The sequence below is a fragment of the Salmo trutta genome, unplaced genomic scaffold, assembly GCF_901001165.1.
Source record: "Salmo trutta unplaced genomic scaffold, fSalTru1.1, whole genome shotgun sequence".
NCBI lineage: Eukaryota > Metazoa > Chordata > Actinopteri > Salmoniformes > Salmonidae > Salmo > Salmo trutta.
Window position 1 is genome coordinate 2,387,019 of NW_021822962.1, and position 15,502 is coordinate 2,402,520.

Here is a 15,502-nt window from a genome sequence, read left to right on the forward strand (position 1 = left end):
TTCACACATGCTGGACTCTACCCACACATTCACACATACTGGACTCTACCCACACTTTCACACATACTTACACTGACACCCCAACACACACAAACACACCACATACACTGTTGTTACTGTCTTATCTATCCTGTTGCTGTAAGGATCTATGTGTAGCTGGTGCAGAGGAGTCAGGCGCAGGACAGCAGAGATGAGTAAATATAGGTAACTTTACTCAAAGTCATGAAATACAAGAGAATTACCAAGCCCACAATACGGACCACAATACAACAAACAATCACTCACAAACAAACATGGGGACCAGAGGGTTAAATAATAAACAGGTCATTGGGTGAGTGAAACCAGGTGTGTAAGACTAAGACAAAACAAATGTAAAATGAAAAGTGGATCGGCGGTGGCTAGAAGCCCGGCGACGTCGACCGCCCAAACAAGGAGAGGGACCGACTTCGGCGGAAAACGTGACAGTTGCCTAGTAACGTGACCCCAACCTATATGTACAGTACATAGCTATGTCTTAGCCCTGCACATCAACTCAGTACTGGTACTCCTTGTATATAGCCATGTTATTTTCTACTTCCTGTATATAGATAGCCATGTTATTTTCTACTTCCTGTATATAGCCATGTTATTTTCTACTCCCTGTATATATATATATATATATATATATATATAGCCATGTTATTTTCTACTCCCTGTATATATATATATATATATATAGCCATGTTATTTTCTACTCCCTGTATATAGATAGCCATGTTATTTTCTACTTCCTGTATATAGATAGCCATGTTATTTTCTACTCCCTGTATATAGATAGCCATGTTATTTTCTACTCTCTGTATATAGATAGCCATGTTATTTTCTACTCCCTGGATATAGATAGCCATGTTATTTTCTACTCTCTGTATATATATATATATATATATAGCCATGTTATTTTCTACTCTCTGTATATATATATATATATATATATATATATATATATAGCCATGTTATTTTCTACTCCCTGTATATAGATAGCCATGTTATTTTCTACTCTCTGTATATAGATAGCCATGTTATTTTCTACTCTCTGTATATAGATAGCCATGCTATTTTCTACTCTCTGTATATAGATAGCCATGTTATTTTCTACTCTCTGTATATAGATAGCCATGTTATTTTCTACTCTCTGTATATAGATAGCCATGTTATTTTCTACTCCCTGTATATAGATAGCCATGTTATTTTCTACTCTCTGTATATAGATAGACATGTTATTTTCTACTCTCTGTATATAGATAGCCATGTTATTTTCTACTCTCTGTATATAGATAGCCATGTTATTTTCTACTCTCTGTATATAGATAGACATGTTATTTTCTACTCTCTGTATATAGATAGCCATGTTATTTTCTACTCCCTGGATATAGATAGCCATGTTATTTTCTACTCTCTGTATATAGATAGCCATGTTATTTTCTACTCTCTGTATATAGATAGCCATGTTATTTTCTACTCTCTGTATATAGATAGCCATGTTATTTTCTACTCTCTGTATATAGATAGCCATGTTATTTTCTACTCTCTGTATATAGATAGCCATGTTATCTTCACTGTGCATTTATTTAATCCTCGTGTCACTATTTCTATTTATTTTTTATTTGTTTTTATCTTTTAACTCTGCATTGTTGGAAAAGGACACGTAAGCATTTCACTGTTGTTTACAGAGCATGTAAAATAATAAATGGATTAGATATCTTATCCCATCTTTATTTCCCTTAACTGTGCTCTCAGTATAGAAGCCTGGCAGTGTTGGCTGTGGCCAGAGGCAACAAGGGTGGCTATTTCCTCATGTCCAATGCACTTCAGAAGTTTAAAAAAGGGCTCTTGGAACCCTTTTCCCCTTGACCACTGGACTGGTGAGCAATATGCCTGTCATATGATACAAATGAGATATATGATTGGAAGATGCTATTTAACAAAGAAGTACCCTAGATTTGAGATGACACACGAGCCATGATAACATCAGAGTCCTGTTTCATGAAGTGGGATGTTAATTTAAGGCACCCGCTCTCAGTTGAATGCATTCAGTTGTACAACTGACTTGGTATCCCTTGGGGATATTGCATCAAAATAGAAGTATCTGGATAATATGAGCCTTTGATTGAATTAACTGAGAGAAGAAATGTATTTGATGAAATAAAAATGTATATCCTAAAATAGTTGTCTGATTTAACCCTTATCAATTAGTGAGTTTTTTTTCTTCGTGTTTGATTCCAGACCCTTTGAACAAGGTGGGAGACGCCCCTTCCTCTCGCCTCCTCAGTGTCTGCTCCAATCACAGCAGTGTTTCCTGCCTGTTTGGCCACGTTGTGCAGCCTGCTGTGGAGATGCTGCAAGCAAGGGCCTACCTGCACTGGTACCAGCACTATGGTGTGGAGGAGCAGGACTTTCAGCAGGCTTTGGACGCATGCTCAGCTGTCATGCAGGAATATGACACTCAGTGACATCCTGTTAGGGCTGCTAATAAAAAGTCAAGCAGCTGTCTGTCATATATGTTTGAAAAATTACGGCAGTTGAGGAATATTGGGACAGGGATACAGAAAGGTGGATTTCTGAGGAGGAATTTGAGGAAGATGGCGGTAAAAAATTGAGATTGGGTGTTGAAGAAGGTTGGTGTCAAGTGTGAACAGAGTGAGCTGCGTTCTGGAGTGTGTTATTTCTTAGTTGTGATGGCTTCCCTATTATTCTACAATGTAGAAAATAGTAAAAATAAAGAAAACCCCTTGAATGAGTAGGTGTGTCCAAATTTGGACTGGTACTATGTGTGTGTGTGTGTGTGTTTTATATATATATATATATATACACACACAATATACTGCCGCAAAGTAGGTGGCGGCATGCACAAACAAAATGTGTGAACGCCATGATGCCAAAGAAGAAGAAATGACACGCGAGATCTTCTTACTTCTCGCTCTGAGTTTCCGTATTTCCAAACGGGTTTGAAACTCGAAGGGCAAAATCTATTCTTTCCTGCCATCCTTTTGATTTTTGTCAAAATTTATAAGAAACTTTTTCTCTCGCTGCCTGTGTAAGTTCTCTCTTAGGTATGACACGTGGGATGGAATTATCATGCTAGTGTAGCGTTATTTTACGAGTAGCCAGGCTGCAAGGCCCTGCTAGCTAGCGTTGTTAGCTACGCTAGCTGCCATGTAGCTAGCTAACGTTAAATTGCGACGTTTTTATAATAATTCAGTTTTTAGTGTTGTATGGTGTATTTTGCTTGTGCATTTTCTTAGGTAAATAAAACGGACAATGTGGGTGTTCAGCTGTGAACTAACCGGCTAGCATACACAGTGGCTAGCTAGCTAACGTTAGGAACCATGCTATGGTGGGCTGTGTGCTAGTTTCCTCAAGTAATGGCATAGCTTTTGGTTTTTCTAGCTAGTTTCACGTATACTGATTGTTCTAGCCAGATGTGTGTCTCGCACTGGTTGCTTTGTGACGGTTCTCTTCTCTGCATTTAACTTGGCTTATTAAATGAAATGTCGCCGTCGAATTATGTTAATGTGGGTTGATTATGAAACCCTGAATCACAGTGTGCGACTGGGAATGGACATTTTTATATCGCGCGCCGTAAAAAGTCCTCTATCTAGTTTACACAAATGATATTTTTAAAGGTGTCAGTATATGTTTGCGTTAAATTGACCAATGGCGTGTGTGTGCTCGACATTAAATGTATTTTGTGGCATGACGTTGTTTTGACTAGTATCAGTCACAGTAGGGTACCATTTTTAGCTCTGCTGGGTGCGGGCAGTTTCTTTTTGATTTGTACAGCAGAACGACCAATCATGCTCAAGTATGCCAGCTATTACTCTTATGCCTATGGTGCATTTCCAATAGACTTTACCCCGGTGTTTGGACTGAAGTCATAAGACTTGTTTTTTCCACCTCTGAGGCCTGGCCCCAAAAAATCTAAAGGTCTTGGGCCGTGAACCTACTCAGACTTGGGGCCAGACCTGGGAAAGTTTGACTTGTTTTCCCCGAACATGGTTAACACACCTCACGAAGTAACTGTTCCAAGTCCTTAGCCGTAGTGATGGAAACACTTTCCTTATTAGTAATACACCAGGGTGTATGGACTGGAGTAACAACACTGCCGTATTGGAAAAGCCCATATCTGACTCTCTGTGGACTGATGCATATCAAAGAAAAGGATTAAAGGCACGGACTGAAAGCACGGGGTGGCACAATTCTATCCAGGCGGAGCGGTCGGTGGTTCTCGTGCACATGGAAGCCGCTCAGCCAGAGAAAATAGGATTCTGCTCTTATTTTTCAAGGGGTGCCGTTGTTGATCAATCACAGTAGAACATGTATCCTGCGTGGTGATACATCAACACTTACATCCAACAGCGGGATCAGCTAACTTGCCTGCTGGCAAACACTTGTCAGTTTAGAGTCACGTTTAACAATACCATTTTTTCCCCCCTAATCCATTTTTGGATTTATCGTTTCTGTTGCGTGTAAATACTTTTTTATGAATGCTTATAGCGTTTCTTCGTTCGTACGTCGATAATGTTTATTTCGTTGCTATGGTCACAGTCTTTGGAACAGCTGCCGGAGACACTAGCCGCTTTGATTTCAGGGACAAGTGGTGTACTCAGAGGGGTACTAGACCATATTCCGCTGTCCGAAAAGTGCTTAACTATGTCCATGGCTAATGTCATTCCCCCTTTATTAATTATGGTGTATGGTATGTCGAGATGTAGGCCTAATGATTGATGGGTTATTGCTAGATATTAAGTATCTACAGAGATTGGTTAATGCTGTGCCTTTCGGTTTTTTATGGTTTGGGTATTCTGATGGTCTGAATATATGCCTGTTTCTGATATAGATTGGAGAGTTTGTGGCAAATACACGATTTCATTCCAGGGACGCAGAGAACAAATACACTATATATACAAAAGTATGTGGACACACCTTCAAATTAGTGGATTTTGTCATTTCAGCCACACCCGTTGCAGACAGGTGTATAAAATCGAGCACATGGCCGAGCAGCCGCACACGAACCTAAGATCACCATGCGCAATGCCAAGTGTCGGCTGGAGTGGCGTAAAGCTCGCCGCCATTGGACTCTGGAGCAGTGGAAATGCTTCTCTGGCGCGAAGAATCACGCTTCACCATCTGGCAGTCCGATGGACAAATCTGGGTTTGGCGGATGCCAGGAGAACCCTACCTGCCTCATTGCATAGTGCCAACTATAACGTTTTGGGGGAGGAGGAATAATGGTCTGGGGCTGTTTTCATGGTTCGGGCTAGGTCTCTTAGTTCCAGTGAAGGGAAATCTTAACACTATAGCATACAATTTCATTTTAGATTATTCTGTTTCCAACTTTGTGGAAACAATTTGGGGAAGGCCTTTTCCTGTTTCAGCATGACAATGACCCCGTGCACAAAGTGAGGTCCATACAGAAATGGTTTGTCGTGTGGAAGAACTTGACTGGTCTGCACAGAGCCCTGACCTCAACACCGTTGAACACCTTTGGGATGAATTGGAATGCAGACTGCGAGGCAATCCTAATTGCCCGACCTCACCAATGCTCTTGTGGCTGAATGCAAGCAATTCCCCGCAGAAATGTTCCAACATCTAGTGGAAATCCTTCCCAGAAGACTGGAGGCTGTTATTTCAGCAAAGGGGGGACCAACTCCATATTAATGCCTGTGGTTTTGGAATGACATGTTCGACGAGCAGGTCTCCACATACCTTTGGTCATGTAGTGTTTATGTGACTCAACGAATTGCATGAAACTTGTGAACCTTTTAACACTTGATCCAATTGAATAGTTGTAAAGTGAAGCCTGGAATTGTAGATTGGAAGCCTGCCATTATACTATGGTGAAGGCTCATACCTGATGCATTTAATGTATGCACAGCTGATTTGAGATGGAACAATCCGTGAAAGGGACATCCAGTTTAATGCTTGAACTTTGTCACTCCTGGAGACGACATACTAATCTTTCAGATTTTAGAATCTCCGACCTACCGTTGTTGCCTGTAGGCCTGTACATTTTTTTATGGTGTTTCCATTTTGTAGTGGCCTAAGTGTCATATTGGGACCTTCAGATTTGTACACAGCGTAATCCTTTCAGAATGTTTTGAGTTGCTGTTTTCATTCTCAAGGTGTCACCTGTTTTGGTGATGTTATAGTGGAATGGTCTGGAGAGCATTGGTGAGCTGGACACAGGACTGTTCTGCAATAATGCTATTATGTACCCCTCTGTCTACAGGTGCTGTTGTTTGTGCTGTTGTCGGAATGGCGGTGGTCATCCATTTACAGGGGCTCAGAATCACTGCAGGTTCTGAGGACGTTCGCAATTTCTTCACTGGCCTCAAAATCCCAGATGGTGGGGTGCACATTATTGGTGGGGAGAGTGAGGAGGCTTTCATAATCTTTGCTTCCGATGAAGACGCGAGGCGGGCGATGACACGTTCAGAGGGATCCATCAAAGGTTCTCCGGTTCGCTTACGGCTGAGCAGCAAGTCAGAAATGCAGGCTGTTCTCAAGCAAAGTATAAAACCTGAGGTGACCAAAAAGAGGCCGTATAAGGAAGGTTCCAGAAGACCGGAAAGAGAAGGCAGGAATGAGGAATCTAGAAGAAAAGAGCGCGTGGAGATGGGCAGTAGATCAGTGTCTTACAGTAACGTATGTAGTCCTGCCCGAAAGCCTTCCTCACAGCCAAGCAGTCAAGATGAATTGTATTTGTATATGCAAGACATGCCTTTTACTACGACCGAAGAGGAAGTGAGAAGATTCTTTGAGGGATTAGTGGTGGAGGACATTGTTATGATGAGAAATAACCGCGGCCAACAAAATGGGAAAGGAGTTGTCAAGTTCGAATCCAGACGGGATGCTAGAGAGGGTCTGAAAAGACATCGGCAATACCTTGGAACGAGGTTTGTGAAAGTCTATGCAAGCTCAGAAAAGCAGTGGGTTAAGGCAGGTGGTGCTAGGGAACCTCCAGACCGTGCTAGGTCTTACTCACCAGTGGCCGACAGGTCTACAAAGTCCAATTCTCCTGCCAATGAGGAGTTCTGTGTCTTGGTGGAAAACCTTCCCTACTTAGTGGAGAAGAGGGATATAAAGGAGATCTTCCGTCATGCAGACCTCAAGTATGATCAGATCCTTCACCTCCTTGACAAGTATGGGTCAGAGACAAGGTCCGCATTTGTGCTGTTCAGAAGCCTGAGGGAATACGGTGCTGCCTTGACTCTTCACAAGCAGAAATTTCTCAAACGAATTGTGTACATCTCTCCTATCTCGAAAGAGAAAATGGTCGCCATGCTAGAATCTGGGGGAAATCTAATGGATGGCGCACCACCCTCTAAAAGGTCTTACAGAAGATCTCAGGAAAGGCTTCCAAGAGAGACGAAGAAGGATGTGTATGAATCTGATAAGATTTGCCTGTATGTGCGAAACCTGCCTTTAGACGTGCGCAAAGTTGAGATTGTGGACTTCTTCCTAGGCTTCAGGATCTCAGAGGAGACTGTTGTTTTGCTGCTTGACCATGAGGGCAATGGGCTTGGAGAGGCTTTGGTGATCTTTCAGACTGAGGAGGAGGCTATGAGGGCACAGTCTCTGAATGGGCAAGGGTTTCTTGGAACAAATGTCATCCTGAAATGCATTTCTCTGGCTCAGATGCGTGAATTTGGTGTTGGTGAACCTGCAGTGAGAGAGCAACAGATGGAGAGAAGCTCAGAGAGGTACTTGGCCAGGAGCAGTGAGGCGATGTCCCATCTGGACACTGATTACAGGGTCAACCCTGATATAGGCCATCTTCCTATGAACGACCTGCAGGTTCATATTCATGCAGGCAGCAGTCTGGGTCTGGATTCTCACATGATGGAAAACCCTGTTCTGCTTGACAACAGGGGCAATGGCTCTGCTCATAGACATGGAGGCTATGGACCTTCTGCACCGCAGCAGTTTGATGATCCAACAACCCTGACACTGGTTAATCTGCCTTGGACTATCAGAATTGAAGAAATCTATAACTTTTTCTATGGATATCGTGTCATTCCTGGATCGGTCTCATTGCAGTATGACAACGGAGGGCGTCCCAAAGGCTCAGCAACGATTATTTTTGAATCTCACTTGGAGGCGTTAATGGCAGTTGAGGAATTGAGTGGAAGACCAATAGGCAGCAAAAAAGTATCACTACTTCTTGTGTGAAATTTGTCCTCCGTATAGAACATGAAAGAACCTTTTTGGGCTTTAAAATGTGACGTTTTAGGAAGAACATCTCGGACTGTGTTTGGTGGTTCCAACAGATGGCGACTGAACAATTTTAGATTTAAAAAATACTGTGTGTGTGTATAGCCTTCTACTCCATGTGTAACGGACAAACCTTTTGTCAAATTTTTTACCCCCTTAAAGAATAACAATTGTTTATTTATATTTTGCCCATCGCCTGCTTGCTATGTAGCCTGTTTCTGAAGCTTTTTCTTTTAGTGAAATTTGCCTGAAATTGTATTTTCTTTAACAGCTGGGTGAAGGTAGAACTTAATTTTGCAACTATTATTTGTTGAAATGTTTATTGCATTATATAGTGTAAAAGTTGTCCATTAAACTTAGTGGAAATTCTTTGATTAAAATGCATACATGTTCTCCTTTTGTCGTCATCTAAGATGTTTTGTTGTATGATAATTTCGGTATTGCCCATGGTTCTATATCTTTTTTCCTGTGGTCTTTGGACTCGAATGCCATGTTATTTTGCTTTAGCTGGACACACACACACACACATACACACTCAAATGGTTTAGTATCTATATATGTTAGGTATTCCCCAACTCATACGCCAAGTTATGCAGGATTTAACACAAGCAAAGGGTGCAACTCTGTCTGCATTAACTCCCTTTTTATTTTATTCTGATGCAGATGTATGCATTTTGGTTGTCAGGAGCAGTGAGAATAAAACGTTTAGAATGCAGGAGACTTTCACACTTAACTGAGAATCTGTGAATTGCACCTACATTACTTCCAGCTACCCGATTTCCAGAAGTAACCAAGAGTTGGACTACGGTGAACCCATGTTAACTATTCTCACAGAAATGTTTTTCCACTTTAAACCTTGAAGTAATAACTGGGTGGCCGGTAGCCTAGCGGTTAGAGCATTGGGCCAGTAATCAAAAGATCACTGGTTCGAATACCTTGGAGAAGGGCCCTAAGAATTGTCAAGAACTTCGGTTCATTCTGCTACCGCATGGCAAGCTTGGCCTCCCGAGTGGCGCAGCGGTCTAAGGAACTACATCTCAGTGCTTGAGGCATCACTACAGACACCAAGGTTTGAATCCAGGCTGTATCACACCCAGCTGTGATTGGAAGTCCCATGGGGCGGCGCATAATTGGACCAGCATCGTCCGGGTTTGGCCGGTGTAGGCCGTCATTGTAAATAAATATTTGTTCATAACTGACTTACCTAGTTAAAGGTTAAATATAGTTTTAAAAGCTGTACCGGAGCGCCAAGAAGGGCACCAAAAGGCTCCTGAACAGCTTCTACCCCCAAGCCATAAGACTGCTGAGAAACTCGTACGAACACTTTCTCACATAGCACATGCTGCTGTAACTTTATGCTGATTGCCTAGTCTCTTTTACCCCTACCTACATGTACATATTACCTCAACTACCTCGTACCCTGCACATTGACTCGGTAACGATACTCCTTGTGTATATATATATATATATATAGCCTCATTATTATTTTATTGCGTTACTAGTTACTATATTATTTATTTACATATTACCTCAACTACCTCGTACCCCTGCACATTGACTCGGTAACGGTACTCCTTGTGTATATATATATATATATAGTCTCATTATTATTTTATTGCATTACTATTTACTTTTTTGTGCTAATCCCCCTTACTTTTTAACTCTGCATTGTTGGGAAAGGGATCGTAAGTAAGCATTTCACGATAAAGTCTACACCTATTGTATTCGGCGCATGTGACAAATACAATTTAGATTTTTGACAAGGTGTCGATGTGCCCTTGAGCAAGGCACTATACCCTAATTTGCTTCAAGGGCGCCGTACTACTATGGCTGACCCTCTAATACAACACATTTCACTGCAATATACAAAAGTATATTTAAGCAATAAGGCCAGATAACTGAACAGACAGATTTGCCTTTGAAAATGTGCAGCATAACTAAGTTATTTTATCAAACAAGTATTGTAACGTGAATATACCGATACTTGAACGATAAAGCAGAAAAACTCCGTTTGACATCAGTATGATATTCTAAGAATTTGTTCTGCACTGATTTCAATATGGAAAGATTGCTTCCGTACCCCCCCCGTCCACGCTTTCGTGAATTTCGTTGAAAACGTTACTTTGCTGCGCGTCTCGTGTTGAACCTTTTGGGGGATAACGACAGCAGAAGCAGCACCTCATCAGTGTGGCATCTCTCGGAAGGGAAGGCACCCGTGTGTCGCCGAACATACAGGGTCAGGTAAATATGACCTAGAGACAATAATGGAAGCCTGCCAGGGTTTTCATAGTGAACAAAACTCGAGTAACTTTTTTTTGCCATGATAAGTACGGTCAGCATTATTCTAAAAAATGGCCAACGAGATAACTTGGCTAGCTAACGTTAGGTGGCAGCCATGGCTATTTAGCCAGCCGCCTAGCGGTGATGGTAATGCTAGTGCTAAAAGTTTTCACCGAGATACTGCATCAATTTAGTAGCTATCTCACGCGAAATGACTGTCACAACTTAATAACTAACTTAGTTAGCTAAGTTAAATTGATAAAACCCATAAATCAAAGTTGTTAAAGCATAGCTAGTTTCTCTAACGTTATCAGTTGGATTTCTAAGGGGGTTGCCAGTGCTAGCTAGATAGGCAAATTCAGCAGGAACTTACGTTTTGGAATTAGCAAATCAGCTGACTGGGAGAGTTTTTAGGCTAGTTTATCTCAATCTGTCAAATTATTTGTTGCTAGTTCATAAAAGACAACATTAACTAGCCCAGGTCAAAACATCAAACTTCCTAGAATAATAAACTTATTTCACCTTTTTATGGGGGCAAAACGAATCAATTCAAGTCAACACTTCAGCTTTTGCTATTGCAGTGCTGATGAGTGAGTGATGAAAGACCTGAGGTCATGTTTTTATGAAATGTGGTGGGTGACACACAGCACTTTGAATTAGCTTAAGTGACAATCTGTGCTGTCATATCATACAACTGTCTCTCATTGTAGCTTGACAATCGGAGCAGGCAAGAGCACAAACAGATCTGGGACCAGACTAACTTTAAATAGACTTGACCATGACATCCTAAGTTAGATGGCTTCATAACACTTTGCTGTTACAGGATGGAGGTGTCAAGGAGGCGGATCTTACAGAAGCACCTGCAGCCAGCCAGACCACTGCGGCGCTGCAGCACTGACCAGGGTAAACTAACTGGACTAGTTCACACTCTCATGTTTAAACCTACACGTCTTGCTACTTTTTAAGTCTTCCTTGACCCAATTTTATGAAGTGTGATCCTCACAAACAGTCATGGACTAAGAACAAAATGAATGAATGTGTCGGCTAACAGGCAGTATTCAAGATCGGATTCCCTACCTACCCTTCTACCCAAAGTGTGTTCTTGCTCCCTCCCTGTTATATTTAAAAGCATAGGATTGGTGTAAGCAAAGGTTGTCAGTTTCTACGATATTTCTTACTCAAGTCAATTCATTTTAAGTCCTTGAGGGGAAGTGAGTGAGTGCACACTTCAAAGAGAAGGGTAGAGAATCAGACTGCAGCCAGTGTCCCACTTTCTCTTTATACAGACCCCTGCTTTAGAAATGCTGAGCCATCTACGTGTGGACAAGCAGGAGAAAAAACAGTGAGTGATGCATAGTTTTACCCAGAAAACTGACAATTTCTTGCTCGGATAAGTAGTTAGTCTGTAGATAGTCTATAAGATTAATCTATTTCTTGCATTGCCCATGTTTTTATCCTATGGAAAGATTAACAGTATTGGAGTGGAACAGTTTTTTGAAATCCTCCATCTCCAAACTCAGACTCTACAAAAAGACTCCACCCCAACTAAAGGTAAGCTATCTATCTATCTATCTATCTATCTATCTATCTATCTATCTATCTATCTATCTATCTATCGAAGTGTGAGTTGCAATGTTTGAATTACTTTTGTCCATAGTTGTGTCCCAAATGGCACTCTATTCCCTATAGTACAATACTGTTGACCAAGGCTCAAAGGAAGTGCACTATATAGGGAATAGGGTGTCATTTGGGACACAGTCGACATGTTATCGTGTGTGTGGATGTTGACTGATTCAAGTGATTCTCTCACCTAGTGAGGATATCTTACACTAGAGACTTCCTGATTCAACTGGCCAGTTCCCCCATTGCCAAAAGAAAACCGGACTTCTTACCAGAACATCCTGTTGTTTTGGAAAAGGCGGTAAGCTCGTCATTTGTCTCATACTCAGTTATGGCTTGTTTAGTAGTTCATTTATTCAATCAGAGCAAATTCTGAAGTATCTCCTTTTGATTTACCTTTCATATCACTTGCCAACCTGCTCTGTATTTTTACCTTTAACCTGTTCTCAGTGCCATAGCTTAACATGGCTTATTGCAAATTCCTGATATTGAATGTTCATTCATTTCCACAGAGAGAACCTGGTGTACCAAGGTTGGAGAAGAGGTCTGATGAAAACAATGAAATGTAAGTAAAAATACAAGTGTGTCAATGACCTTGCCTGGTGCGAAGATACATTTGTAAAGAATAACTACAGTATTAGGTGAAGATTTTGGAGATTCTGTGAAATCGGACCAAAATGTTTTCCTTTACCACAGCTTCTGTAGAAGTCATTAAAGCTTTTTTTTGGTGCAATATCTATTTTAACACAATTTTAGAAAACATGAATGATTTATTAATCCTACATGTTTGTGTGAATATTTTCTTGTTTAGGTTTGCCTAGGCTAACATGGAGCTGGGAAGTCTGGTTGCTGCTGCTGCTTTTCAACCCACACTCCACTACAACTTGCTCTGCCATTGAGTGATATACCAACAACAACAAAAAAATCCCAGTTGAGGCCAGAAGACCGCATGGGGTGCGTCCCAAATAGCACCCTATGTCCTATTTAGTGCACTACTTTTGACCAGGACCGATAGGGTTCAGATCATAAACGGCCATGACCATGAGAGTTGTAAGCGAAGGGTATCATTTTTTTAGTTTTTTATTCCTTTGACAAATGTTGGTTCATGGTGGACACAAACCTGAAAATGTACCGTAACCTACATGTTTTAAATTGTGTGCTTCAGTCTAAAATAATAATGAGTGGTTGAATGATGTGCCTTAATGCTAACAAATGCTTACATATGGCATAATACTAATAACGCCTCAGTGGAGGCCATTGAATAACCTTACAACGACCTCCAAGACAAACACTACATTCATTTAACCCTTTCACTTTTTGATATTTATTTTACTTTTATTTAACTAGACAAGTCAGTTAAGAACAAATTCTTATTTTCAATGACAGCCTAGGAACAGTGGGTTAACTGCCTTGTTCAGGGGCAGAACAACAGATTTGTACCTTGTCAGCTCGGGGATTCAAACTTGCACCCTTTCGGTTACTAGCCCAACGCTCTAACCACTAGGCTACCCTGCCGCCCCATGTTGGAGTATGGGTGTTTTAGGTTTGATATTGTTACTGAAGCTTGATTATTGACTTATATCAACTAACTGAATGTTGAAGTATAGGCTACTGCCTGCTGCATAACTTGTCTGTATTCCCCCATTGAAAACTGTTGCTTCAAATGATTAGGCTTCTAAGCCTGCCTTTGCACACTATCCTTCTGAGGGTCAGTCCTCTAGTCACATCAAATGGTACATCTCTCCCCACTTCTCTGAGGGTCAGTCCTCTAGTCACATCAAATGGTACATCTCTCTCCCCACTTCTCTGAGGGTCAGTCCTCTAGTCACATCAAATGGTACATCTCTCCCCACTTCTCTGAGGGTCAGTCCTCTAGTCACATCAAATGGTACATCTCTCTCCCCACTTCTCTGAGGGTCAGTCCTCTAGTCACATCAAATGGTACATCTCTCCCCACTTCTCTGAGGGTCAGTCCTCTAGTCACATCAAATGGTACATCTCTCCCCACTTCTCTGAGGGTCAGTCCTCTAGTCACATCAAATGGTACATCTCTCTCCACTTCTCTGAGGGTCAGTCCTCTAGTCACATCAAATGGTACATCTCTCTCCCCACTTCTCTGAGGGTCAGTCCTCTAGTCACATCAAATGGTACATCTCTCCCCACTTCTCTGAGGGTCAGTCCTCTAGTCACATCAAATGGTACATCTCTCTCCCACTGCACATTTTCTCAGTTTATTCTATAGTAGTTGATGAACGTGAATAACGGCAGTCTAAATTAGCACAAAGTTAGTGAAACCCGCCGCCTTGACGTGCCTGTGCACATAAGGGGTACTTTATTATGCAACTTGTGTTCGGAGACTGTTGTGGTTGTAGTGTGGAATGGGAAAATTGAGCGCCTGTTTATTTTTGAAGTGTATTTATTTGATTTATTCTTATTTTGTTATAAGCTATTTGCCTATCGAGGCTTAGTCATGATGACGGGCTTCATTCCAAGATGTTGGCTGTTTGTTGATACAAGGCTGAGAGGACTTTCCTATGCTAATGTAAAGGGACAGTGCCAAAGTGTGACCATGTATTTTCAGCGATGCAGTAGGTTAAATACGTGCCCTCCCCAATTGATTTTGACTTTCAAGTTGCACATTGTGAAGATAGGCTATTTAATTTAGTGTACTATGGTGCACATCCTCTCCTTGCTCCAAGACGTATGAGCTGATCTGGGATCTGCCCTAATAGCCCTGTACATTTCTCTGCTCTTATAAAAAAATAATATTTGTATGACAAATGTTGTCTTGTGAAGTGTCATTTTACATCAAAAGCAGCTCAAATGCTGACTACCTTGCATTATCAAAATCTGTAAAAATGAAACCTCGCCGTGTAATCCAGTTTACATGTAAGACTAAAACAGCAATTTTAGTCACTGCGTAAACGAGAAACCAGAGACAATAACCATTCAAGTGGTCATTCACTAGTGTGAAAACTGCGCAAGTGGTGCGCACAGATCCTGTGTAACATCTCCCCTACTGGCGTTTTGATGTTCACGAGTTACGTCTACAGTGAGTCCAGTTACATGCACACAATACGATTATTGTGTATTGTCAGATTAATATAATAGTTCGTTTTAAAACGTTTACATGTTTTGCAAGAACGATTTTCCTAATCATGTTTGCATGGACTCATCTGAAATCAGGCTACCTGACGGGACTTCAATAAATTCCAAAAATTGCCAATAAACGTTCTACCACCGAGATCATGTTATTTTTGCCAAGTCTATTTGAGTCTGAGTTGGGACAAAAAGTTTGTATGTGAACTATTTGTAAATTGCATACTTTGTGAATTGCATAATTCCAGAG

The 15,502-nt window shown here is 41.2% G+C and overlaps 2 protein-coding genes across 3 annotated transcripts; both read left to right on the forward strand.

Annotated features, from left to right (window-relative positions):
• The first annotated feature begins 2,937 nt into the window (after positions 1 to 2,937).
• LOC115187668 (RNA-binding protein 12B-like) lies at positions 2,938 to 8,646 on the forward strand. 2 transcript variants are annotated; one of them, XM_029746652.1, is made up of 2 exons: positions 2,938 to 3,089; positions 6,269 to 8,646. In XM_029746652.1, exon 2 carries the CDS (start codon positions 6,295 to 6,297, stop codon positions 8,209 to 8,211), a length of 1,917 nt encoding a protein of 638 aa, XP_029602512.1. In that variant the 5' UTR covers positions 2,938 to 3,089; positions 6,269 to 6,294; the 3' UTR covers positions 8,212 to 8,646. The 2 variants fall into 2 exon arrangements, with proteins under 2 accessions (XP_029602512.1, XP_029602511.1); XM_029746651.1 differs by having other exon boundaries at positions 2,938 to 3,073.
• Positions 8,647 to 10,324: 1,678 nt separating this feature from the next.
• On the forward strand, positions 10,325 to 13,343 carry LOC115187695 (uncharacterized protein C8orf88). The gene is made up of 7 exons (XM_029746686.1): positions 10,325 to 10,494; positions 11,357 to 11,436; positions 11,820 to 11,875; positions 12,000 to 12,084; positions 12,348 to 12,454; positions 12,666 to 12,718; positions 12,965 to 13,343. Exons 2-7 carry the CDS (start codon positions 11,358 to 11,360, stop codon positions 12,972 to 12,974), a joined length of 390 nt encoding a protein of 129 aa, XP_029602546.1. The 5' UTR covers positions 10,325 to 10,494; position 11,357; the 3' UTR covers positions 12,975 to 13,343.
• Positions 13,344 to 15,502: the final 2,159 nt, after the last annotated feature.